This window comes from Homalodisca vitripennis, chromosome 2 (assembly GCF_021130785.1).
Source record: "Homalodisca vitripennis isolate AUS2020 chromosome 2, UT_GWSS_2.1, whole genome shotgun sequence".
Classification (NCBI taxonomy): domain Eukaryota; kingdom Metazoa; phylum Arthropoda; class Insecta; order Hemiptera; family Cicadellidae; genus Homalodisca; species Homalodisca vitripennis.
Window position 1 is genome coordinate 213,970,418 of NC_060208.1, and position 25,509 is coordinate 213,995,926.

General features: G+C 31.6%; 1 protein-coding gene across 2 annotated transcripts; it reads left to right on the forward strand.

Annotated features, from left to right (window-relative positions):
• Positions 1–1,250: 1,250 nt before the first annotated feature.
• LOC124355390 lies at positions 1,251–24,965 on the forward strand. 2 transcript variants are annotated; one of them, XM_046806515.1, is made up of 3 exons: positions 1,251–1,414; positions 23,678–23,760; positions 24,413–24,965. In XM_046806515.1, the coding sequence occupies exons 1-3, from the start codon at positions 1,351–1,353 to the stop codon at positions 24,755–24,757; spliced, it is 492 nt and encodes a 163-aa protein (XP_046662471.1). In that variant the 5' UTR covers positions 1,251–1,350; the 3' UTR covers positions 24,758–24,965. The 2 variants fall into 2 exon arrangements, with proteins under 2 accessions (XP_046662471.1, XP_046662472.1); XM_046806516.1 differs by lacking the exon at positions 1,251–1,414 and adding an exon at positions 22,235–22,327.
• Positions 24,966–25,509: the final 544 nt, after the last annotated feature.

The following is a 25,509-nucleotide window of genomic DNA, read 5'->3' on the forward strand; positions in this document are numbered from 1 at the left end:
GAGATATAAGAGTAAAGGAAGACAAGTTTAAGGTCGAAAACGCACTTTTTGCGTTTGTATTACAATAAATTCTATTACCTAGAAACAATGAAAATGTTGAATAAAATTTGTAGAGAGTTTTATTTTCAAAAAGTTTTGTAAAATACAATTTTATTAACAAAAATGGAATAGTTTTCCTTTAAATTTAATTTCATTCAGGAACACGACAAACTAAAAATTATAAAATGCTTAATCTCTCCATTTGTTAGAACATTTAAACGTGAAACGGTTAAAGATGATGTTCTAATCACAAGGAAAAACCTAACTTAATTGAAAGAGATATTTTAAAGGGTACAATATAAAATAAACTGCTCACTCTAGTGGTAAGTATAGTGTATAATGATACGCTCAGCTCAACTTGAGACTAAAATTTCAGTGGGCGTACAATACACAGCGGGAAAGTGTTATTTTGTTGGAGACAGCAATACTCACTTCATGAATTATTCAACCGACTGCGATTCCCACTGCTGGAGTGAATTCTCCCCGTCTTACACAGGTTTCCACCTCAGATTACCGTCATTATACGTGTTTAAGACATCAAGGACGACCTTTTATATATTGGCAGGGTTTTCCTCGTAAAGTTTGAAAACAGATACATTTTCTTAGTTAGGCTTTAGTAATACCTTTCTCTTAAGAAGTTTAAAATGTCTTATGGATCTAATTCGCTTATATACTGTCCAAAAATACCAATTAAAAAGCTTTTTGAACAGTTTATGTAATGCTCGAAGTATTGTGACATTGATTGTGTTTATAATATAAATTTACGTTTGTCACTCAATGTCTGAATAGCGAAACGCTTTTATATTCCCCAATAAACATGTCTCAATAATGAGCTTCATTGGCAAATAATTTGGAATCTTTAAAATTATTTCTAGGGTGTTCTCACCAATGGACACGTGTGGGGTCATACTTTGGTAGAGGTCTAACACTGTATTAGTACATACTATGTCTTTATTATTAAAAGGCTAGAAATAATCAAAGAAGAAAATAACTTGAAGAATATACATAGTGCCAAATAGTAAACATTTCTGGCGTATGATAGGAATTGCCATATTGATCTGATCGTTGGTCATAATAGTCGCTGACTGTGTATGCTTCAAGATATGCAATTAAGATACAGCTCCACCCGTATAAGCGGATAATATTTGTAACAGTTTGCGTTTAACTATTAACCGAGTTCTTTGTTTCAAGTTTGTTATTGACGATGGAAAATTTGAAAGGATAACAGGACTGGACATTTGCTATCGTTATAGGTTATAACTGCATACTACAGTGGGTAATCAGTATTCCACTGTACTCTGTGCTAGTGTGATGTGTGATTTTTGCTCGGTACTTGGTGAAAATGCCCTGGACTGGACTCCAAGAAGCTTGTTGGGTAAGTTTGAACCCTTTTCTTCCTTCTTTACTTCTTTCGGTTAGTTATTTTTGTATGTAGTAATACCTTCCCCACCTGACGAAGGGGATAGATTCCAATCCTCTAAACGTTGTGTTATAACCTTTCATAACCTATAAAGATGGAATATTTCCCAAATCGTGTTATTCTTTATTAACTTAGGTTGGGTCTCTACAACAAAACCTAAAGGTTTAGAGATTTTCAACTTTAGCATCAATAATTTGACACAATGAGAACCATAAAACTTTAATTAAAGTCATGAGACAGGCCGATTAACGTAGGAACTAAAGTTACTACTATTGTTATTCCATACTATACGTCCGTAGGTTGGTTACAGGTACAAATCAGATACATTAAAAGAGGATTTATTTGTTCATTACTACCGTCAAAGATGGTTTAATACGTCTTTACTTCTCTGAGAGGGCAATATTTTATGCATGATTATAATCAGGGACGGCGGTGGAATCTCGTGGAGAAATACCAAGTCAAATTGGTAAATAAGAGACCCTTGTGTTGCAGAGACTCTGGTGGTAACTAGAGTTGGAATGTTGGAAGGTATTCATGCATCTAAATTGGTGGATTATCGTGATAAACATCCAATCACTGAGTATTGTTTTGCTCGAGAAGTAGACTAATGTATAAGTATCATTCTCTGAAGAGCACTGTACTTTTTACACCGTAATTCACTCGGGATTAGATAGTTAAAGAACTGACGTAACCTATATAGGTGTACAACCAATTAATATAATTATTTTCTTGTTTATTGATCAACAAACCTGCAATAAAAAGGATGTAAATATTTAGGCACTTTCATTACTCTGATTTTATAGTTAGGCCCACTTTCTAGACAAAAATGTTTCAAACAGTATGAGTGATACTGAATAAATTTATACTGGTCTGAAAATAGGAAACATACTCTGTATTATAGAAAGCCTACAAGATTTTGATTATAAGTTTCGTTATTTGTATCAGGGAAGCCAATAGATGTAATTTATCCATTTTTGTACAAATAATATTGAAGCAAATAAAATTGATACTTGTCTAGCATATATGTTTTCGAAAACAACTTGCGAATAATAAGGAGGGAAAACAATTTAAACCAAAGAGACAACATCAAATTGTCGAAAACCTGGCAGTATTTAATAAATACGCTACATTGATAGCCTATTGGGTAAGCTTCAGCTTATCACGATTTCATCCCATTATAACAATGCCGAATCAAATGCATTTCTCAATTTTATTTTAAGAAGTGTTATTTAAGATTTCTAAGATTAAAGATATAACTAATAGACATTCCAACGATTTTTTATATTCAGTATAAAGTTTCAAGGAATTTTTGTACATAATCCTTATGAATCATTGTCGTTTTCACTATTTATATCTTTAAAATAAAATATTTCTTATAACGTTATGATCAATCTTAAAGGCTTGAGGTTTAACATTGTTGTTATAAAAACTAAACTTAAGGTTGTTTCACTAGAGCTTGTTCTTAATATTTGCTGACGTTATATGTGTCTACGTAGCAATATCACATAACTTAAGATTATATAAGTAATTTCATGATCAATTCTCCACTCAGTGTAAACCGGAAAACAAAATATTTTCTCTAAATTACTCCTTAGATTCAGTAAAGAAATACTGATCTATAGAATTACTTAGAGTCAAAATTGAGTTGAATACGTCATTAGATTAATATTTCTCATCTATTTGACATGTAATTCAAAGTAAAATTAAGAACGTAACAATAAATAAATTTGTTACAAAGTTCTTTGGAGACGCATTATAATGAATGTTCCGTCACGGATATTAAAATATAAATGTGTAATGGAGTAAAATAGATTATATTGCACGATTATAAAGGATCAAACTTATGAAAATGAGTTATTCTAATTTTTAAACACTGACACAACTACAGAGACATATTTTCACAGTCGCGTTTAAAGTTTTGATAAAAAACCATCTACTTCACATATTTTCTAAATTATAATTTTGATTTATATTTGGTTCAAACAGTCTATTACTAGACAAAACGAGTGGGTAAATGTACAAAGAGAGGAAAGCAATGTTTATGGAGATTCCAGCAGACAGATGTCGGTCCCTATCATTGACACAGCCGACCACCCTGGCACAGTTACCCGCACGCTACGCTGTTCTAACGGCTGATAACTTTCCTTAAATCCTCACCATCTGCATGACTAATCACGCAGTTTAGTCAGTTTTACCCACTCTTTTTATCACGGTATTTTAAAAATATACTCAAAATAAATAAACTGTGAAAGGCTGCTTAGGTTTTAATAATTAAAAGGATGATAGTGTTCCAGCAAAAAAAAAAAAAACAACAAACAAATTATTCTTCTGAAACCACTGTTAATCACAATGGGATTAAGTACATGGAAAGTAGTTTCAAATGGAAGCTTGGCTGTGTAAAGATTTGGGTGATTTTCAAGGTCTCTAATATCTCTTATCTTGAGAGTTATGACATCTTGTGATGTTAACATCTTTGGTATTTTACAAAGACTATGACTAGATATACGTAAAGAACCCAAAATGATTTACTTTTGAATGGCAAATCAGACCTAGACAACAAGGCAAAGTCTATTATGGCCCTAAGTTCAGATCGAAAGTATATAACAATGTGTAAAAGTAAATACTTGTTGATCTACGTAGGTTTCTGAGACCTTTGTATTTGAATTTCTTGATCAGGGCAACAAGGCAGACTCATGTATTGTGACATAAATATAATTAATTTCGAACCAGAAATGTTACTTCACGTGCAAAACTTTATATGAGACTCAGGTTAAAATCTGATCCTCTTAAAAATTGCGTGTGAAGCCGCGGGTATCAGCTAGTAATTAATATTGTCTACAGCTTTGAAAATAAACCAACACTGATTAATATGCACGACAAGATTTGCTGATAATATTTTATAAACTCTTATGTAAACTCGTACAGAAAACTGTAACAATGATATAGTACCACTGCAGAGCTTAGAACTATAGATTATATCGTTATATTTATCAACACATTAAAACACTCACGACAAGGTTGATTTTTATTTCTTCGTTCTATGCGGAATACTTGGGTCACGTTATCAATTACAAGAGATATCGTCAGAGATTTGGTAAACATCACAAGCCGTACAGAATTGGGTTGGGACAAGTCAATTGTGTCCAGACAGTACATACACTACCGCTTGTTGGTGCCATGTGAATCCGTTTTAGAGATCTAGAAATGTTACCATATTAAGAGTACTCTCAACTCTAAAGTTTGGACTTTAATCTCTCGTAAATTTTTAACGATCTAAGGAACGAAGGCTTAAGATTCTTTAATTAACTGCTGTCCATGGGATGAACGGCTATAAAACATTAGACATACTATAGGAAACTCACGTATTATCAAACGATACTTCATTAACATGTCCAAACAACTATTTTGGTTTAAAAAATCATATGTTACGATTTGTCTCGTGAAACGGTTTCACTAAAGTTTATTATGTGACACCTAAAAATCTAAATTTTCGGTACTCAATTGACTTTTACACTCTATAGACAGTAAGTCTACTTCAGAGTTTTAAGTAAATTACTAATATACAAAGTCACATGCCAGCAACATTCATGATTTGACTAATACCAAAATACACCAATCAACGTTAATATAAATTGTAAAATATTATAAATAGCATAACTATTTAAGAATTCTATATATATATATATATATATATATATCAATGATTCCAACCGGCCCCTTCAAATTATTATACTTTAATATACGAGGATGTGTATAATTCAAAATCCTAAATAATTTTTATCAGTCCCTTGAGTTTTGGATTACCCAAGTTTTAAAGTATAGTAATTTTAAAAGTATCTAAAAGAACATATAATACAATTAGCTGTATGTATTAAAAATGGGCTACCCTATTTTCATGGTATAATGAAACTCATTTTACAAAGTCTAATTTTACATTGTTATAAAAAACACGAGGAGTAATGGCATTAGCTAATGAGTCGCGTTATCTGTCTTCGCCTTTATAACGAAGACTTTTCAAAGATACGAAATTAATGAGATTACTTGTTGTTTAACTCATTTTCATTTCGTCTCTGAGAAAGATCACACCTATGTTATGCTGTATCCAAACTTTACATAATACGTATAGAAGCATGCAGCTTATTGTAAACAAAACTAGTGTCAATAACCAATACACAACAGAGTATAAATAAAATTTAATTTAACATAATTACATACAGTATTCCTCGTTAATGTCTCATAATAACGTGACTTTTGATAACTATTTTGGAACCCACTGTACGGGATTCTGCCTCATTTAGTTTAAAAAAAATAAGAAATAACACCTCACATAACTGTAACTAATAAATAGTAATTATAGTCGCATCCGTGATATGACAAAAAATAATTATGTTTATTATTTCAAAATTCATTTTATAATACTTACACTTTATTCCAAATAACATAAGGCTACTGTATATATTGAAAATGGCCCTGCTAAAAAACTGAAAATGTATTGAATACATTTCGTAAATTTTGAAGTGTTCAGTTTGAATTTGTTTTATATATATATATATATATATATATATATATATATATATATATATATATATATATATATATAAAACACATTTTGCTTTTAATTGATTAAATATTGCATCTTGTATATTTCACGTTTGGAAAATACCTCATAAATATTTGTTGTATATTGTGTTTTAATATAAATAATTTATAATAAATAAAGAATATTTATAAAGCCTGAATTACTTTATTTTAATTTATATATGATATATAGTCTTGTTCAAAATAGAAAATTAGCTTTAATAGATTTAATGCTGTCATTAATAATGAATGATTCAGTACATGTAGGAGTTGTTTTCCACTTAAGACGGAGCACCGGATGCAACTTTTTTACTATAGGATAAGGAAATATCTTTAAACAAACACTATTAAATAAACGATGGAAACGAACAACGAAGCTTTTCTAATAAGTTGTTCAAAGGTATAAAAATACCTAGGAGTTGACAATAACATGTAATAGATTACGACAAATCTTTGAAAAAGAAATTCGAGGATATTTTTACTATATTTTCACAGTTGAATATAGATAACATACCAACAGTATTTGAGCTGCGGTACATTAGCAAGAAAATAAATTATACTGTTATATTTTGATATAACAAGATCACAAACAACCCCTAATTATGCTGCCCTCTTTTGGTTTAACAAATAAATCCTTAATATTTCCTTAGCGTACAACTTGTTCTGTTACCCATTAGACTTTTCCAAGTTCACCGCTATACATATACATTTATTATGTGTGATCAATGTTTCTTTGCCATGTGAAGAAGACGATAGATTACAGTCCTCGAAATGATGAGTTGTGTTTTTGTAATATAAAATGTCTAAAGTCACTATGTAATTAACATCTGTTTAATAATCCATCATTGCATATATTAAAGAGATTAGATTAGAAAATGTGAAATATTAGATTAGTATGCAACAATAACTTTCGATAAATAATGTTCTGCATTTATTAATACTCAAACATTTCTTGGGATAAAAATATATAAAACGAATAGTTTACCATTCAATGGCATTTAATTTTAATGAAATGTGTTGTGGGAATTTCCATTTTGCTTTTTTTAATAAAGCATGATTATGAGAAATATGTTTTATGATTAATTTTTTCACGGGCGATTGTCTGCTGCATAACGTGATTAGTTTTGCGTGTTTGCGTTGCGTGCAATCATGTCAGCGTGCATGTTGTCTCTTGTCATTGTGCCAATCTGTGATATGAGCCTCCAACTGTTTATCCACACGCGAACATGTGTAGACAGGTATTTATAAGGTTAGACAGGCATTCTAACTGTGTGGTTTTAATCAAGCCTAAAATAAGAAACAAATTTCACCGTTTGGTTTGCAGTTATGTTTTATATTATATTTTTATCGTATTTTAACGTTAACGCTCTTCAGGAAATATATCATTTATATCCTTAGATATACAAAACTTAAATATCAGTATTTGGTAGAAGTGGCTAAATAAAATTTAAATGATAGCTTGTATGCAGTATTTAGATTTAATAAATAACAGTAAACATGAAAAATAATATACATAATATTTTCAAATAAGGATTTTGGTTTTTACTCTTTTGTGAAAATTTCTTTTGTTGAGTCCATTTATAGCTTAAATATTTACTGATAGAGTCTACAAATATGCACGTAAATTTTAGGCTATCGTGATTGTTATTTTTTTCATAAAAATCTGTTATTTATAAGTTTAAGTTTAACGGTTTATCTTCAGAAGAATGAAACAGCAAATAATCCTTAATGATTCTGTTTGGGCTAAATTGTACCGCTGATCAATACATTTTGACTGTGAGGTCTTGGTCATAGTTCTTAGATATTATTTATTTATTCATTAACATTTTTCACGTTGTCCTGTTTGATCCTGTTAGAAATCCAAAGTTATGTTGTAGGTGTAGGATAGTAGGGAATCATAAAACTTCTCCTTGTTATTTTCTTTATTTGACACACACACACACACACACACACACACACACACACACACACACACACACACACACACACACACACACACGCACACACACACACACACACATGTAATATATGTATATATATAGTATACGCACATGTGTAATTTTCTTAAGTGCAAATTGCATTCTATTTATAAGAGTAGATTTAGCTTTTAATAATAAGAATAGAAAATATTTATTATAAATTCAACAAACATTATAAACAATTCTTTCAACTTATACGTGAGGTTAGACGTATTCAGGGCGAGGCAGATCACTTCTATAGAATGTATTGTGATTGTACCCGCTACACTGAGCCTTTATTAGTATCTTATAATAATAAAACACAGTTGTAAATATTATACAAGACTCATTCATTAAGTATCTTCTATCGAACTAAACACAAATCGTTGCAATAAATATAATTTTACAACAAAACTTTATGATAACTGTCTTAATTTAAACGGGGATTACGTTTAAAAATAGCATATGCATGTGGCATTTTAATGTATGTAATGAAATGTTCTATTTTAGTTGGTTCATATTTTATTTCAAAACGTCAGTTACTTTCTGGATGGCCCTCGTGAGTGAAGTATTAATTATGTAAAGGATCCTATTTCGTGGAAAAACTTATAGATTTAGCTATTAAAAATATACGAAGTCATTCAATCTTGGAATGGTATTTCCATAAATTTACATAATTTTTGTTGCTGTTACAGAAAAATACAAACTATAATGATATGTCAGAACATGGTGTAAGCGGTTTACCGCAGGACCGCTGCATTGTAATGCTTACATTACACAATAATAATTGCCTCTTACGTCGTACACACGTGTCGCCCGCTCTTGCAATATCACAACCTGTAAATATCTTAGACTGGAAATATTGTGCTATTCAATATTGGAGTGAATGTTTATCTTACTTCACATCTATGCAACAAGTATCGTGTCCCATGTTTGAAAAATATCTATGATATTGCTTTACAGTAATTTCATTATTTTTACACAAGAAATACTGACATAATAAATTTAATATTAGTGACATGTTTCTTTTTTATTCGAGGTGGTAAATACAAGCCAATTATTTAGCTTTGGCACTAATAAAATAACATGGGCAAGTAAGCTTACTTGTGAATAATATTACTTTTGCTTATAAGTTCATAACGAATGTAAACTAGTATGTAAATAATAGTGTAGCATGAAATATATTTTTATCTTACTTGTTGAAACTGTTTTCACTAAACTGTGAAGTTTTAAATAGTGATTTTTGTAAATTAGTGGTTAATTCCCTACGAGGGTTTTAGTATGCTTAATAGCTTTTTGTGAACATTTAAAACCCCGTTTAGATTGTGGTATAATACTATAATATATGAAATTATTTAGGTTACAAGCTTATAACACAGGTCGAAAATACCATAAGTTGCTCTTTAGAATCTGTGTAAACTAGTACTTAATTGAGTAATAGTTTTAAAATATAAAGACTTTTAAGTTGAGATTTTGTTTGTTTAAGGTTCTGGTCAGTTGTAACTAACATACTCTTACTTTTGCTTGCAAAAATGATTTAAGTCTCCAAGTTACTAATTATATTTGGAGTGGTTGATTATGAATTATTATTGTAAAGTTCCTAATCTATCACTGTATTGTCTTTTATCAGCAATTATTCTGCATCTCGTCGTTCTTTATGTTACATAAAACAATATTATTGTATAAAAAAATGAAATGGCTTTTAAAATGCATTATAATGGATGCAGTAAAAGGAATATAAATGGCTAGCTTGGATACATTATTTATACGATTTTGTCTTTGTTGGCCGAATGTTAGCGAAGCTATCGGACGATGGACTGGACAAATTTCATATTTGAGTATGTCTGTCTGTGTGTCTATTATCACGATATATCCAGAACAAACTATTCCACATTCGTGTACCACTCATAAGCGCTTATAACAAGGAGAGAGTAACATACGTGTTGACATGACATATGAACACATGCAATACGAATGTGTTCACGCAATAATACAAGTGGTCACATAATTTAGAAAATATCTACAATATTACTGTTAATACAAAAACCGAGAGAAATAAAATGTTGCAAAATATAAAGCATAGTAAATTAATGATAATTATTTGAAGAATCAAACTAGTACATTTACATGAAATATGTTCAGTTCTAAATACGTTTTTAATAGTTGAAAAACATTAAAAACATTTAAAATCTAGATAGACATCCTAGTACTATAAATAGTATTTCCTCCGTTTCTCCCGGAATTACTCTGCATTACATTGCATCTAACATTACAGGTATTTTATTGAATGCTTCAGTAGCATTAGAACTACTTTAGACCAATATGAAGAAACCTCAAAGCAGAAGTTCATTGCTTTCTTAGTGAAAGCATTTTTGATATAATACGATAGAATGAAAAATGGACACGATGTCCTTCTTTAAATTTATATAATTCGAAAATTGCATTTAGAATATAGTATATTGCATTGTAGTTCTACTTGCAGTTACCCGTGGCATCGAACGCAATTTCATGGGCTCTGTACGTGTATGAGACTTTTCTGTTGAGTGTACTATATTTCCAAAGCTAATGGTCAATAAGCAACAAGAAAATGTTCAGAATTGTAGATTTATGGCATTTTAAATTACTCCGGTCTTAGTATTTTTGTCTATGGATGGTTTTGCCTTGATTTCCCGATGAAGAATACACATACATACATAAATCTAAGAAGCCTACTTCGATTGGTAAAAAAAAACTAAGATTGGTTTTATAGTAGTCTTTAATTTATAGTCATCGTTATAAACTACATCTGCATTACAGTACTGACCAAGCAGTGCGTACTTAATAAAGTAATATTTTTTAACTTTTCGTGTCAGGATATTTCCGTACTTTGTGGCCAACAGCGATTGCAGAAAAGGTTGAAATAAGAAGTGTTGTTATTATCAAGCTTACACATTACAAATGTGAACAATTTGAATATATTGGTTTGATTAAGTAAACGTTTAGTGATGCTGCCATAAAACCATGTTTAGACAGAAAATTTTGTTACATTTCACAGGTTAAAATAATATTTTCCAAATCTGTTTCAAAGAACAAGATGGGATTTCGCGCCACTTTAGACATCAGTGTGCCGTAGCCAGGAGGGACTTTTGAAGTCAGGATAGGACTATATTCGTACTTAGAACTCGAAAAATGTCCATATAAAATATCAGTATAATCGTCTGAATAGTTTACGAGAAAGACCAAAACGAACAAGGAACGTTCGCATTATAATATTATTAGGATTAGGATTAACTAACGGATCTCTGATTATAAACTTCCAATATTTTCCAAAATACCTTGCGTGATATAAAGAAATAAATTAATGATATATTCTCCTTTAAACTTTCTTTTCTTCCTGTATGTTGTACATGTTTTATGATATTTATTTTTAATTTACAATTTGAAACAGAACGATAAATTTGTTTGCACTTATTATTGGGTTACTTATCTATAACGAAAAGACACACGCCCACACACGCACACACACACACACACACGCACGCACACACACACACACACACACAACACACACACACACACACACACACACACACACACACACACACACACACACACACACACACACACACACACACACATACACATATATATATTAACAAAATTTCAAGAATCTCAAATTAACAGAATATAGGCTTATTCTACATTAAACCTCATTGGTAAAATTATTATTTATACAAACTAAAAACAACAACAAACAAAAAAGTTTTGATAGAAATCTGCTTATTTCAGTTATGGTATTTCCGGAATATGTTTTTAGATTTTCTACATCATAATCCTCACAATCCAAAACTACCATACCGGTAATCCGAAAATTTCAAAATAGAGGTCATTCAAAGTTTTGTCAAGAAATTGTTTTATGAGTTATTATACCACCATATTATACACCATAGACATGGTGTATGAGTTATTATATACCATAGTACAAAATAATGAAATGTTTAGAGTTATTAGGTTTTTTAGAATAATGTTTGTTGTTACGTGTTTTCCATATTTTGTAAGATTTTAATAACTGTAAACACCATAACTATCGCAATTGTTAATGTATTCAGACTAAACATGATACAGATGGAATATTCACATCTTAGCAAGATTGCCATCTTGAATATTTCATAACACAAATCACTATTATTACTTTTTAAATTACTAAAAAACTCTAAAGGGGTCTAGATAGTGGTGGTGTGTTAAAGTTATTAAAAGTCTACAATTTAACCGTGCCTGTATATATTTTATTAAAGATGGTTTTGGGTTGATTATAACTAAATCAGGTCTAAGTTTTCAGAAAGAAATATACATTCTTATAAATAATTTTTTTTCGTAACGTATTAAGACTATGGAATATGCAAATTCTTGAAACGAACTACAGGTGATACGAGTCTCGTATATACCATAATATATATATATATATATATATATATATATTTATATATATATATATGAGACGGAAGGAATAGTTTTATTTTAAAATGAGTAATGCTGTGAACTACAATGATAGGAATAAAAGTATTGTAACTGTGTTTAAATGTATTTTATTTATATAGTATATGAATGAAATGGTAGAATTAAATTAAGGTGGTTTAAAGACGAACCACGTCATATACCAAAGTGATATTTCTATCAAATCCCAGGAAATCCTCTTCAGAAATTGTGTTTATTAGTGCTTGATGATGTGAATCATACTGGTACTTGTATTTTAGTTTAATAATTAAAACATAGAAAATATATTGTATTATTGATCACCAACATGATTTCCGACAGCCATAATGTTTGGTTGTTAACAAAAAAGGATATTTAGAAATAAGATAAACGTGTGATTAAGGTAAACTATAAATAATCGCGCACTCAATATACATCCTTGTGGAATGCCATATGGAATTTAGTGGTATTTGGTAAAAATGGCTTGAGGTCCAAAAATACATTTTTTCTGAGGTCCAAAGACAATTTTGAAAATAAGAAGATCACTGTTCCTTTTCTTTACTTAGTACACCCTAATGGATAATTTAATAACCGGGAGAGAATGATTGAAATAATCAAGTTAGACTATATCCATTCAACAATATCTACTGCCTATTATGATTTTGTACAGTGATTATAATACTTGTGTACACTGGCAGGAGGCAATTACTGTTTAATATAAGCATTACAATGCAGCATTATCGCGGTAAGGCTCTAATACTATGTTTGACCGTTCACTTGATTTATGTAATACAACTTAAAACAATCAAAATATTGTTAAGCTTTATATGTCGTGATTTACATCCTAAATAAGTTTAAGAGGTATTTACATGTTTTCCAAAAATTTTGTGTACAAAAGCAGTTTAGGAGTGTAAATACAAAATCAATATCATAATATTTAATAACAAATGGTTGTAAAAACACACATTTACAACTTGCTTACGTTGCAAAAGCAGGCAACCACATGGACACAACGCTAGAAAGCAGTATTGTATAATATAAGAATTACAATGCAGCAGTATTATTGTATGCTCTTTATAACGAGTCTGCGATTTCATGTTTTATGTGTCTTGTGAAGCAATGTGTATTCTGCATAATTTTATAGGATTTTAAATATTATCAGTTTAGGATATTTATTAAATTACGAAAAATATATTCAAATTTCGTGTTATTAATTTTTTTTGCACTTTTATTGAAGTGAAAACTTCTTTAGGCGCGTTGAGCGTTTTGGTAGAGGGTAAAATCCTTGGTTCGCGTCACCGACATGCTAATGATAATACTATATGTAAAACAGCTGATCCCTATCAAAAGACAAACTGGTTGTTGTTCCAGGCTTGTGCAAGCCTACCTTTAACGTGGTTGTGTTTACTTGGATTGACGGAATTTAATGAAACAAGTACCGTTGGAATTGTAATGTAATTTTTAATTTAATTGGTGTCTAGTAAGTTTTTTATAACTGTACTAGTTTTTTCTAATTTCCCTTTAAAATTTTAACCGTAGACTTGGCCGCGGACTACTAACCTGCATGAAAAAGTCAGTCTCGCTGTGTGTTAAAACTGTCCCGGCGGAGTATGAAAACAGACTGCGAAAATCAGTGACCTCTACGGCTTCCTCTTGCGATTTAAAAGTGAAGCCAATGTCGTACAATTCTGTAAGATGCGTTTTGACGCATCGTTTTTAAAGCTCTTAATATTGGCAATCTATTAGTTACATTTTTAATAATAATTTTGATTATTGTTTACATTTTACATAGCGTTTACAATGACAAGAAAAAAGTAGTAAGCGAGGATTTTTTTTTATTTTTTGGTCAGACAAAATTTGTCAGCGAGAAAGTTGTGTGAAAATAGATGAATATTTTTTTTGTAATTTATCATTTTTTTATTGGAAGTTTAGTTTAGCCCATAGTAGCGTATGAAGTGATGAGTGAACGTTTCTGCCGGAACTGTAGTTGGCGCATTGGCTCACTGATACCGTATTAACTCAATAAATTAGTTTATTGTGCAATAAAAATACCTTTACGAAAGAACCAAGTAAATTTAACTAATTTATTAGTCTTAAAAATATTGTGGGTTTAATTGTTATTGCAATTATATACTTTATCCGTAGCAATAACTGTATTTTATATATATATATATATATATATATATATATATATATATATATATATATATATATATATATATATATATAGTGTTAACTCACTTGTATTCTATGTTTAACTAACTATTAATATTGAGCAATTACAACAAGTATAATGATTGCATTGAACTTTTTTGCATTAAAATAATATTCTTTAATACCTACAGTACTTTTTTACAATGGAGCGGCGAGTTCCTCCACATCACTGGCGTCACTATCCTCTTCACTATCGCTGGTCTCAGAATCACCAATGTTTATTATAAAAATTTCACTAATACATCGACTATTTCTGACTGTATTATGTGCGCGTTGGACGCTTTTTGGATAAGTATAATTTTGTGAGTCACGTCAACAATACGTTATAGTAGCAGTACATCTTTATAATTTTTTCATATAGTTTTAATTACTCTCAACTTAATAGTTCTGTTTTCACTTCTATCGGCAGTCCCACGACTGCTACTGTTTTTTTTTTAGAATTAATAGTCACAAGGAAGATCGCTATCTTCATAGGATACGCCTGAGATTGTCTGTATTCAGCCTTTGGCTGAGATCTTACACGATAACGTTTGGTTGTCAAAATTATATCACTAGTAGTACTGAATATTTTAAAAGTATTTTTGTGTGTTAACGAATTACTTTTTTAAAACTATAGTTGTATGTTTGGAACATGTGTTAAAAATAATGTACGAGTTCATGAAAAAGAATGAAATCTTGGAAATCCGCAATATTTATAAATTCTCAATAGCTATTTTCCAAAATTTTTTAACCAATATCAGTCACTGACCGTGATTAGTGTGTATATTATTGTGTATTATACAATGTGTGTGTCATTATAATAATAAACGCAATCACCAGCTAAAATGTTTTCAGGTTATTGTAAATGTTACAAAATAAAACAAGTTATAATAACTGTAGTATTGGTGCATGTGAACTATTTACATTTAGCTTTACAGTACGTTTAGTTTGTCATCTAAATGACTTTTTCTCTTGTAACATACAATACAACACATTCAATTTAAAAAAAGATTCCTATTCACTGAATACATTAAAACTAACATACTACCAGAACCATGCTTTAATGTTTTACTTGAAACGTTTACGTAAAACCTTTCTCTTCCGTTTAAAATTGTTTCTTATCGAATGTAAAGTATTCATTACACAATCTATTTTTTTAATTTTAAATATAAAAGGTATATACAGTTAGGCGTGTTCTTAATCCAACAGCTATTTTATATAAATATTTAAAAAAATTCAACTATTTTATATTATTAAGAGTCAGTACGTCATTGTGTATTAAAATAATTCCCTTAGTAAGGTGGGTAAAACTTTCATTTTCCATATTGAGTGAAAAATCAGCGCATTCCTTCTTTATTTTAGTTATGCTATGTTTGAATCATCGGTACAAACCAAAGTTCAAGAAATACTTTAAAAAATAAAATATAGAACGTACAACGGTAGCTAGTTTTATATTTAGTTGCTTCTAGGTTTAAGAATGAGAACATGAGATATGAGCGCTTCCAGCGAGAAAACACTACGGCAAAGAAAGAGTTATTGCATGAGAGACAGAGAACGACACAGCTCTCATGAATTATTCAAGTTACAGCGAATCCCACAGCTGGAGTGAGGCCCACTCCCCACATCGGTTTCGGTCAAATATGACAGTTAACACCTTTGCTGGGCTCATAGAGTGATACAAATAGAGGTCTCATTCACGATTTGTAGACCTCGAGTTTCTGGCATCGTCAATATTCTCAGCTCTAACGGAATAGCTAAATTGGTAACTGTGCTCCAAAATGTGCCATTACTATTAGTAAAATAAAATTATATATTAGATAAACAGGCAAGAAGTTTTAACATCCGCCCAAGAGACAAAAACTAAATTAAATCAGCTTACTGAATGATGGGGTTTCATGGGCTGCAGTATAATAAGCAGCTACCCACACAATCGGATGATGATTATCGAATGATATGGAATCATCGATATTCGTGAACATCCAAAGGGCTGAAAGCGAAAATTCCGACCAAATAACGTAATATATATTTCAAAGAACAATATACAGTTTTATACTAGTTTTCAATCTTAGAAATTAATCAATTAATTAATTAATTAATCTACAAGTATAAAATATCTAAGAATCTATCTATCTAATCTAATCTATCTATTAATAATAATCTATTTATCTATTTACATTAATTAATTTGTCTATTTTTAACTGTGTTCTTAATGCAGTTTAAAAATTTTAGTATAAAATATAATTAAGATAATACAATAAAATATTCTTACCATATGATTTTTTAAAGGCTAAACGTGACTGTTTATGAAACAAAGAAGACACGTACGTCACTGCTCTTGTCGCCATTAGTAAATAACGAAACACATGATTTTAATTTTAAATTTATTTCCAAACACGTTTAGCTGTATCACGCTTCAGGCATTAAGAATGTTAATATAGAGGAGCTATACCCCAAAAGCAGTTTATTTGATTTAGATTATACAAAATAATTACATTTTATTTAAAGTCCGTTTGAACTGCGTATTTCATACGATTACTTTAGATAATCAGAAATGTTAATTCTGCTGTCAAAACTACATTCATTAATTAAAATGTCATAGTTTGTTTGATTTAAAATAAAATAGAACACAATTTTTTGTATATTCATAACACCAAATTTAAAATGTTCGAAGAAAGTATTCTCAAGTTCGTTTTTTCCGAGTCGTGTTTGTTCTGACTTTTCTTGTAGTATTTGATTTCCACCTTTAATTCTAGCTGTCACCTTCTCACAACAAACATGATACTTCGGATTTAAGGAGCTAGCTCCTCTCTTGCAGCCATCTAAAACATTGCACAGTCCCTTTGAAAAACAAGAAACTTCGAAGAAATTTTGAATTGTCAACAGCTGTTGAGTGTCAGTTAAGTTGGATTATCAAATAAAAATATTACCATTATTTTCCAAATCCAAATTCGTAAGTGTTCAGGAACACTTTTCCGATGTTTATCCACATATAAACCATCGTTGAAATTCAACGAATACTTCTAAAAAAGAATTAACCAAATTATTCCAGCCGTTATCGAGATTAAGCTTAGCAATAAAGTGATTATTTTTATACGATAAACGGATTCTGAAATATCTAATTGAGCAGATCGTAACTGAAGTGTTATCATGCAGAAGCACTGAGCCTAAAGCCATGAGGACGTACAACAAACGTACATTACATTGTATTGTAAAACACAGTCAGTTGTATATTTCACTTGATATTTCGTGATTACCTACAGGGTTGAGTGGTCACTACAACAGACAAATGACCAAAGGGCTATTTCTGAACACACAACACGCTGTTGTGTTGTTTTGTTGGACCAACTTGTTCTCCCTTCGTCTTATATCGTTTTACTAATACAATTACATAATGAATTTAATATATGTACTCAATATGTTACAATTATATGAAAAACAGCTTATTATTGACACATTCTTCGAAATTATGTTTCATAATTACAGAGTAATAGTAAAACATTTAAACACAACAAAAGAATGTTTATTACAAGGTCAAGAATATGACATGATCAACTTTGCAACGTTATCAGTGTTGGATTCAGAAGTCTGCGCTATTTGAATATTAAAAAAACATTCATTATATTCGTTTAATTATAATATTATATCACATCTACATTCTAAATTTGATTTCACAGTTCAATCAATAATATGTTGAAACTGTAATAGATAAGACACATTTTTGTTATGATAAACAATTAACCAAAATTTAATCATCCCAACTAATTCTCATCCCGATTTTTACATCATTCCATATGCCATTAATTATAATTTCAATTGAAAACCTGTAATATATATATATATATATATATATATATATATATATATATATATATATAAATTATAGAAATATATTAAAATATATAAAATTACATTATTTATATACACATTTAGAAATTACAGTATATAAATATATTTGAATTATATCAAATATATACCATTATTAAAATATTACAAATTAAATAATGTGTGTGTATATATATATATATATATATATATATATAATAGGAGGGAATCAAGGTTTATTATGTATATATACAGGGTGACCACCGGGAACCGGACGTCTTTTAAATAAACATAAACCACTTATTTTTTAACATAAAACTTATTTTGTTACATAGAAATGTTTGTACTTACATGCCATTTAAGAACAATGTTACTTATGGAATATAACGTCAAATAGATGGTGTCCATTTTCTTGAATGCAGGTTTCTAACCTTTTAAGAAAATCCGCATGTACACGTTCGAGAAGCTCTTGATCAATTGCTGCCACTTCGGTCTTGATTGCATCCTTCAGCTCTGCCAAGGTGCGAGGTTTGTTGTTGTAGACTCGTGATTTGAGGTACCCCCACAAAAAAAAAGTCACAAGTCGTCAAGTCTGGTGACCTTGGGGGCCACTGGATGTCGCCGAAACGGGAAATGAGCCTTCCTGGAAACATTCGGTGGACCACAGCCATTGACAAGCGAGCAGTATGCGGTGTGGCACCATCTTGTTGAAAATAAATGTGTTCATTTCTGTCTAGACCTCGTCTTCTCAGTTGTGGACGTAAGAAAGCGTTCAGCATGTGAGTGTAACGTTCGGAGTTGGCTGTTACTGAGGCTCCATTTTCACCTTCAAGAAAATATGGACCAATAATTCCAAAAGTGGCAACCGCACACCACACAGTTACACGTTCTGAATGGAGAGGTTTTTGGTGAATTATTCGAGGATTCTCGGTTGCCCAGTAACGTAGATTTTGCTTGTTAACTTCTCCATTTAAATTAAAATGTGCCTCATCACTCATAATGATTATTGTGCTGTCATTATCTTCGAGCAACACTTGCATGTGAACGCCGAAGTCCTCTCGCTGAGTGTAATCTCTTTCCTTTAGCTTCTGAACAACACACATTTTATAGGGATGAAATTTTAAATCACTTTGCAAAATTTTCCGTACTGATTCACACTTTAACCTTAGTTCACTTGCATGTCTTCTTGCTGAACGACTTGGGCTCCGAATGAGGGCTAGTCTCACCCTCTCGACGTTTTCCGGCGTCCTTACGGTCTTCCTTGGGCCAGGAGATTTTTTCTTTAAAATAACTCCTGTCGTTCTCAGATTTTGAACCCACCTGAGAATAGTATTGCGGGTAGGAACCGTACCATGGCGTCCAAGGTTGAAATGAGTGCGAAAAAGCCATTGTAACGTTGTAACAGACTCGCCATTTTGCACATACGCGTCGTATGCAAACATGCGATGCTCCACTGTCCACTGCTCCATGGCTACTGAAATGGCATTGTATAGCGAGGTCATTCACCACACTCTCCCCCCTCTCCCATCTTGGCTGAGCGTGTACTAGCAATTCCAAAAACGTCCGGTTCCCGGCGGTTACCCTGTATATATAATATATATATATATATATATATATATATATATATATATTCATATTTGCCTGTACATCCATTATAGACTTGTAAACTATTTGACTGATCATTATGAAAATTTGTATGTTTATGTATGTTTTTACGGGTAAGATTGATACGCTATATCCATTGATGTAACTTGTTACCAGGTGGCACTGCAAAGGTGGTGCTACGATATGGTTTATATTTTTCTTTAAAATGAATTTCTTGTTGAACTTTGAGTGTTAGACCACTTTATAATAAAGTACATGTACGTGTACAATGGCTATAAATACTTTGACAGATTGTTTTGATCGTGGTAATAATACATAATTCTACATGGGCATTGTAAATATAATTCACATGAATCAGAAGTACTGGTAAAGTTTACAAGAACCATGCGAAGCCGCGGGAAACACATAGTGTATTATAATGTGTTGTTCCATATTAATAACACTATGAGAAGATGGTTTTAAATATTCGGAAATAGTGTAAGAAATTTATATTTATCAGAAAATAATACCCACCATATTGAAATTCGAAACAAGAGGAGAATAAATTGACTATTAAATACCGAATTCCCCAAAAGGTAGTCTTGCATAAATTAATAATTTCATTAATTATCATCCCTGTTGTCTCTGTATTGCTGTAACAAGCGTTCTCTTCGCCCATTATCGTGCAGTACTTAACAGATACAGTTTTCGTGTATCCATTCGTAGAGAATTTCGAACCATTGTAGTTTTCATACAATTTCTCTTTTAACTATGGTAGGTATTACAGAGTAAGTTATAGGTTACGTTGCTCATGCTGCTGTGGACATATATTTGACCTATATCCGATTTTCTGTAATTCATCTGAATTTGACATTCGACTTTGCGAGGATGATCGATATAGTTCCACGATAACAACAGGCACAAGTTTTTAGTGCCATCTTGTACACTTAAAGGTGTGGATCCAAAAACAAATGAACAAGTTTAATACATTTTGAGAATCCCGAGTCAGTTCCTTTTATATATAGCTTTTTATGAGTTGGCACAAAAAGAGGTACAAAACTAGAAACAGGACTTTCTTTTTTTCGGTTTACATTACAGTTTATATTACTTAACATCTTACAACTTAGACGTTATCATTAGAATTAGCAAAATGCAGATAATTCCTCCTAACCACCATAATGTAACTAAAGTGTGCTTTGAACTGGGAATACAAGGCATCCAGAGATTTCAAAACAAAGCAATAGGTTAAAAATTATTTCCTTAAAGAATATTTAGAGGCCCAATTGTGGTCCCCAATCTCCGACAGTTTAAGAGGCGATTAAATGTACAGTTTGCTGGAGACAGGCGAAATTTCATGGAATATTCCAAATTGGGAGACTTACCAATGGAAGTTGGAGGACACCTACCAAAAGCAAGAGAAGAGGACAAGTTCTTGGAGACCACATTCGCGGGAGACAACTTACTTCACCAAGCAAAACGAAGCACATTAAAAGGTAAACCCCAGGAGAACAAAAAAGGCACGATGATAAAGGAGAATGGCGAAGGATGACAAAGAGGGGAGATTGGATAGCTCATAGAAAAATGAACCCTTGCAGAAGTCACGAAGCCAAAACTGAAAACACGGAATAGTACAGAAAAAAGGTGTATCGTGTAAAAATAACCATCCCTTCACGAGGGATGCAGCCCCACTGGCCAAGACTAGCGTCGAAGGCTCAGGTGTGGTTTGGCTGTTATAAATTTGGATATTTCGGCTTCTATATGACTTATAATGGATTTTGGACATACAAACCGATGTCGGGCATAAAACTGAGAAAGCAAGGGTTGTTAAAGTTACTTTTTTATCTCTACCCTTAAAATGGATAGTTGATGATCAATAGCCGTTCTCTTTCACTGCTTCATCGTTTAAACAGTATGACTAATTGAATTTGGCTATTTCTAAGTATACTTAAAACTAGACCAAAGAGGTTGACTATGACGTGTACGGTATGGGCTAATCAAAGATAAGCCATGTAATTGCAAATTTTGCACTCAAACAACCAGATAAACCACGAGAGTTGGATTCTATGAGCGTTGTAACTGCAGCAATTTACAATCAACTCTGCATAACAGTGATTACTTCAATAGCATTTGGTTCCGGTATACTAGTTTACAACAATGGGCCGTATAATGTTTATGACAAGGCTGATGACGTGTACATAGGAGTTCTTACTTGATGTGCTCTCAGTGATAGTGTGGACGCCATAGCCTCCAGAGATGGTAATATTACATCGTATATTTACTTGTAGGTATAACATTATACTTTTTTTGAATGAAGCTTAATCTTTAGTAAAATTATTACAGTTATCTTTGTTATATAAAGTGTAAATTTATTAGTTAAAAATATAGTTCTGTGCCTACGTTTATTTTTTATTCAGAGGTTTTCTTCAGCCCGAAAAAGACGGATGTAAAAATGCAAGAGTTAATCTCGTATGACTACCAGTTGCAAAAACTTGTCAACTAAATTGTATTTTATTTTTCAAATATTTTACTGACCGAAAAGTGATTTAATTTATATTTAATATTTAGAACTGTTACTACTATCCACTGAAAAGGCAAAGATCTCAGTAAACTTCCCCGTATGGCTTCTAATAATAATTATTTTGCTTATACAATACACACTGCCGAGTCAGTTATTAGTCAAACTCATAGCAATCCCAAAGCATCTTTATTAAATACGAAATCGTAAATACAATGTTTTCCAAGAAATATGTGTGAATAACAACTACACTACGACATCAAGTGAAATGGGTAATGCCCATCAAAAACATCCCCAAATTATATATTAAAATAACAAGTACAATACGTGATCCCTTACCTTATAATTGAGGCAAGTGCATTTTGACGATGCCACTACTGTCTCTTACCGATATGACGGCGAATAACAACTTGACAGTTAATAAAATCTATACCTTTCTTCAAAACCGAATTAAAATTTAGTTAAAAAAAATTAAGGAGTGATTTTTCATAATAATGAGTATTAAAATATATTTGTGGCGGTACACGTATTGATCTTAAACAATAGTAACAGTTACAAAAATGTTTTACATAACAAGTCCGCGAAGAGACGGATGGACGCTTGCCACTGCGTCGCAGTGTTGCCGATGCCCGCGATAAAACGGACGGACGCTCAGCACTGCGTTGCAGTGTTGCCGATACCCGCGATAAAACGGACGGACGCTCGCCACTGCGTTGCAGTGTTGCCGGTACCCGCGATAAAATGGACGGACGCTCGCAACTGCGTTGCATTGTTGCCGATACCCGCGATTAAAACGGACGGACGGTCGCCACTGCGTTTCAGTGTTGCCGATACCCGCGATAAAACGGACGGACAGTCGCCACTGCGTTCCAGTGTTGCCGATACCCACCTCGCATTAAACGGCAGATGTCACAAATGAAAAGCATGAGCACGCACACTTATTGTTATAAAGCATTTTCAATGTATTTACAAAGTGAATAAAAGGACTATTATTATAAATATAGTTATAGTTTCGTGAAAGTTAATTCTAAATAAGTAATTCTTATTACTCGAGACATACATATTCATTTCATATTTATCTTCCTCAATGTTTTCATTATCATACGATGGTTACAGGTCGCACTATTTGGATGTTTCTAGTGTTGTATGTTATCTTCACATCTGTATTACCAGCTAGCTCTAAGGAAAGGACTGAGCATGTAAGTAAAACCGCAATAAGTTATATTGAAGCGGTCGATGTTTGTATCAAAGGTTTACTTTCTTATAGGTAAAGAGAAAGCAATATTTTTGCCACAGTTCCAAGAAATTTTCTTTAATATGAGCTTGAAAAAGAGGTGAAACTGTGTTGCTAAGAATAACTAGTCTATGTTTATATATAATAACTACATAGATAAATAAAACGAAATAATTTAAGTTTACACTGATTTAAGTAATTGAAATTATGATTTATGTGCAATATACATTTCAATATACTTGTTTAAACTTAGGGGAGTTTTTGTTACAATAAAGATGTTTATAAGTGTTACTGTACAAACCTATATCAAATTGTTTTATGTATATTAGCCTTGGAAGTTTCACTTTTATCTTAACTTAAAAGCTTTTTATGTGTTATTTTATTAATGTTACATTACTTTACAATATTAATGTTACAATATCAGCATTGAACTGGTCAGACCTGACATTTAGTTTATGTTAATTTCGTACTACTGTAATTGTAATTAATCTCTTGTAATGGTTATGTACATGAATTTTATTAATAATATTAAATATGACACTGATTGCCATAAATACTCAAGATTTTAATTATTTTACTAAACTGATTAAACGGGACGTGTACTGTGTTTTATACAGGATATCCAGTCGAGGAAGCTGGCCAGAGACTTATACTACCAGCTAGAAGCCGGTATCGTGAAGAAGGCACCGGAGCTGAAGATAAGTCCTAATTCTTCAGTACAGGAGCGGAAAGAAGCTCTGCAGGACGTGACCTTGGCGCTCTTGGTGAACTCTGCAGAGAATCTAAAGGCTCTTGCCAACATGAAGGCTAACCCCAAACTTGCAGGTTGTATCGCTTCCACCTTCAGGAACTCCACGAAGGTAAATAGTGTGCTCCAGGACATAGACGTGATAGAGTCGCCACTCCCTGCAATGACAAAGCTTATCGAAGAATTCGCTAACCTTTTTATAACAAAGTATTAATAATTTTCAGAACTGAAATAATATAATAATTTAATGATTGTATCTTGAGGGACAAATTTATAGTTTTTGTAAAGCCTCAATTCTTACCTTTTTGTCAATTCCTTGTTGTTATTAACGATTTATCTGTAAGTAAATTAATTTTTTTTGTTCAATCATCCTGGAACTCCTAATTTAATTAAAAATTAAAATTCAAAACGTATCCTTAGTATTCTATTAATTATTAAACATTACACAAGCAACTAATTTAGACAAATATCGCACACTGAAGTTATTTTATCAGAAATTTAAATATTTCACTAGAGCATCTTTTCAATATTAGTACGTGAGATATATTCTTACATCAGCTCATCGCTAGTACTAGTTTTTTCAGTTTCAGTTTCGACTATTGGAAATAATCGATATTAAAATTAAACAGTTATACATTCAACAGAATATTTGTACACAGTTCTTTCGAAACAAAAATACGAATTGAGGGGTCTTGAAAGTCATATACCCGATATTTTCACATATGAAGTTAGTACAGTGCCACTCGTGGACTTAAAATCATGTGATCAGGCGGATGTGACATCGGGTTTTGATTCACCCGAACTAGGTACATACACTAGGGGTTTTGGCACAATCTACTGCTAAATGAACCAGCCAGAAGTGAACCCTCCTGAGGATTTTACTTGTCTGCTTAAATGATTGAAGTACATTTTGAATTTTCCTAATCTGGGGTTCATCAATTTCTGTAACAAGTTATATGTCCTTAA

What these genes read in the sequence shown, in the direction of transcription:
- LOC124355390 (XM_046806515.1), top strand. Translation starts at nt 1,351, where the DNA reads ATGTGTGATTTTTGCTCGGTACTTGGTGAAAATGCCCTGGACTGGACT. An exon ending in GACTCCAAGAAGCTTGTTGG is followed by an intron (nt 1,415 to 23,677) that starts GTAAGTTTGAAC and finishes CGATGGTTACAG; the next exon opens with GTCGCACTATTTGGATGTTT. An exon ending in CTAAGGAAAGGACTGAGCAT is followed by an intron (nt 23,761 to 24,412) that starts GTAAGTAAAACC and finishes TGTTTTATACAG; the next exon opens with GATATCCAGTCGAGGAAGCT.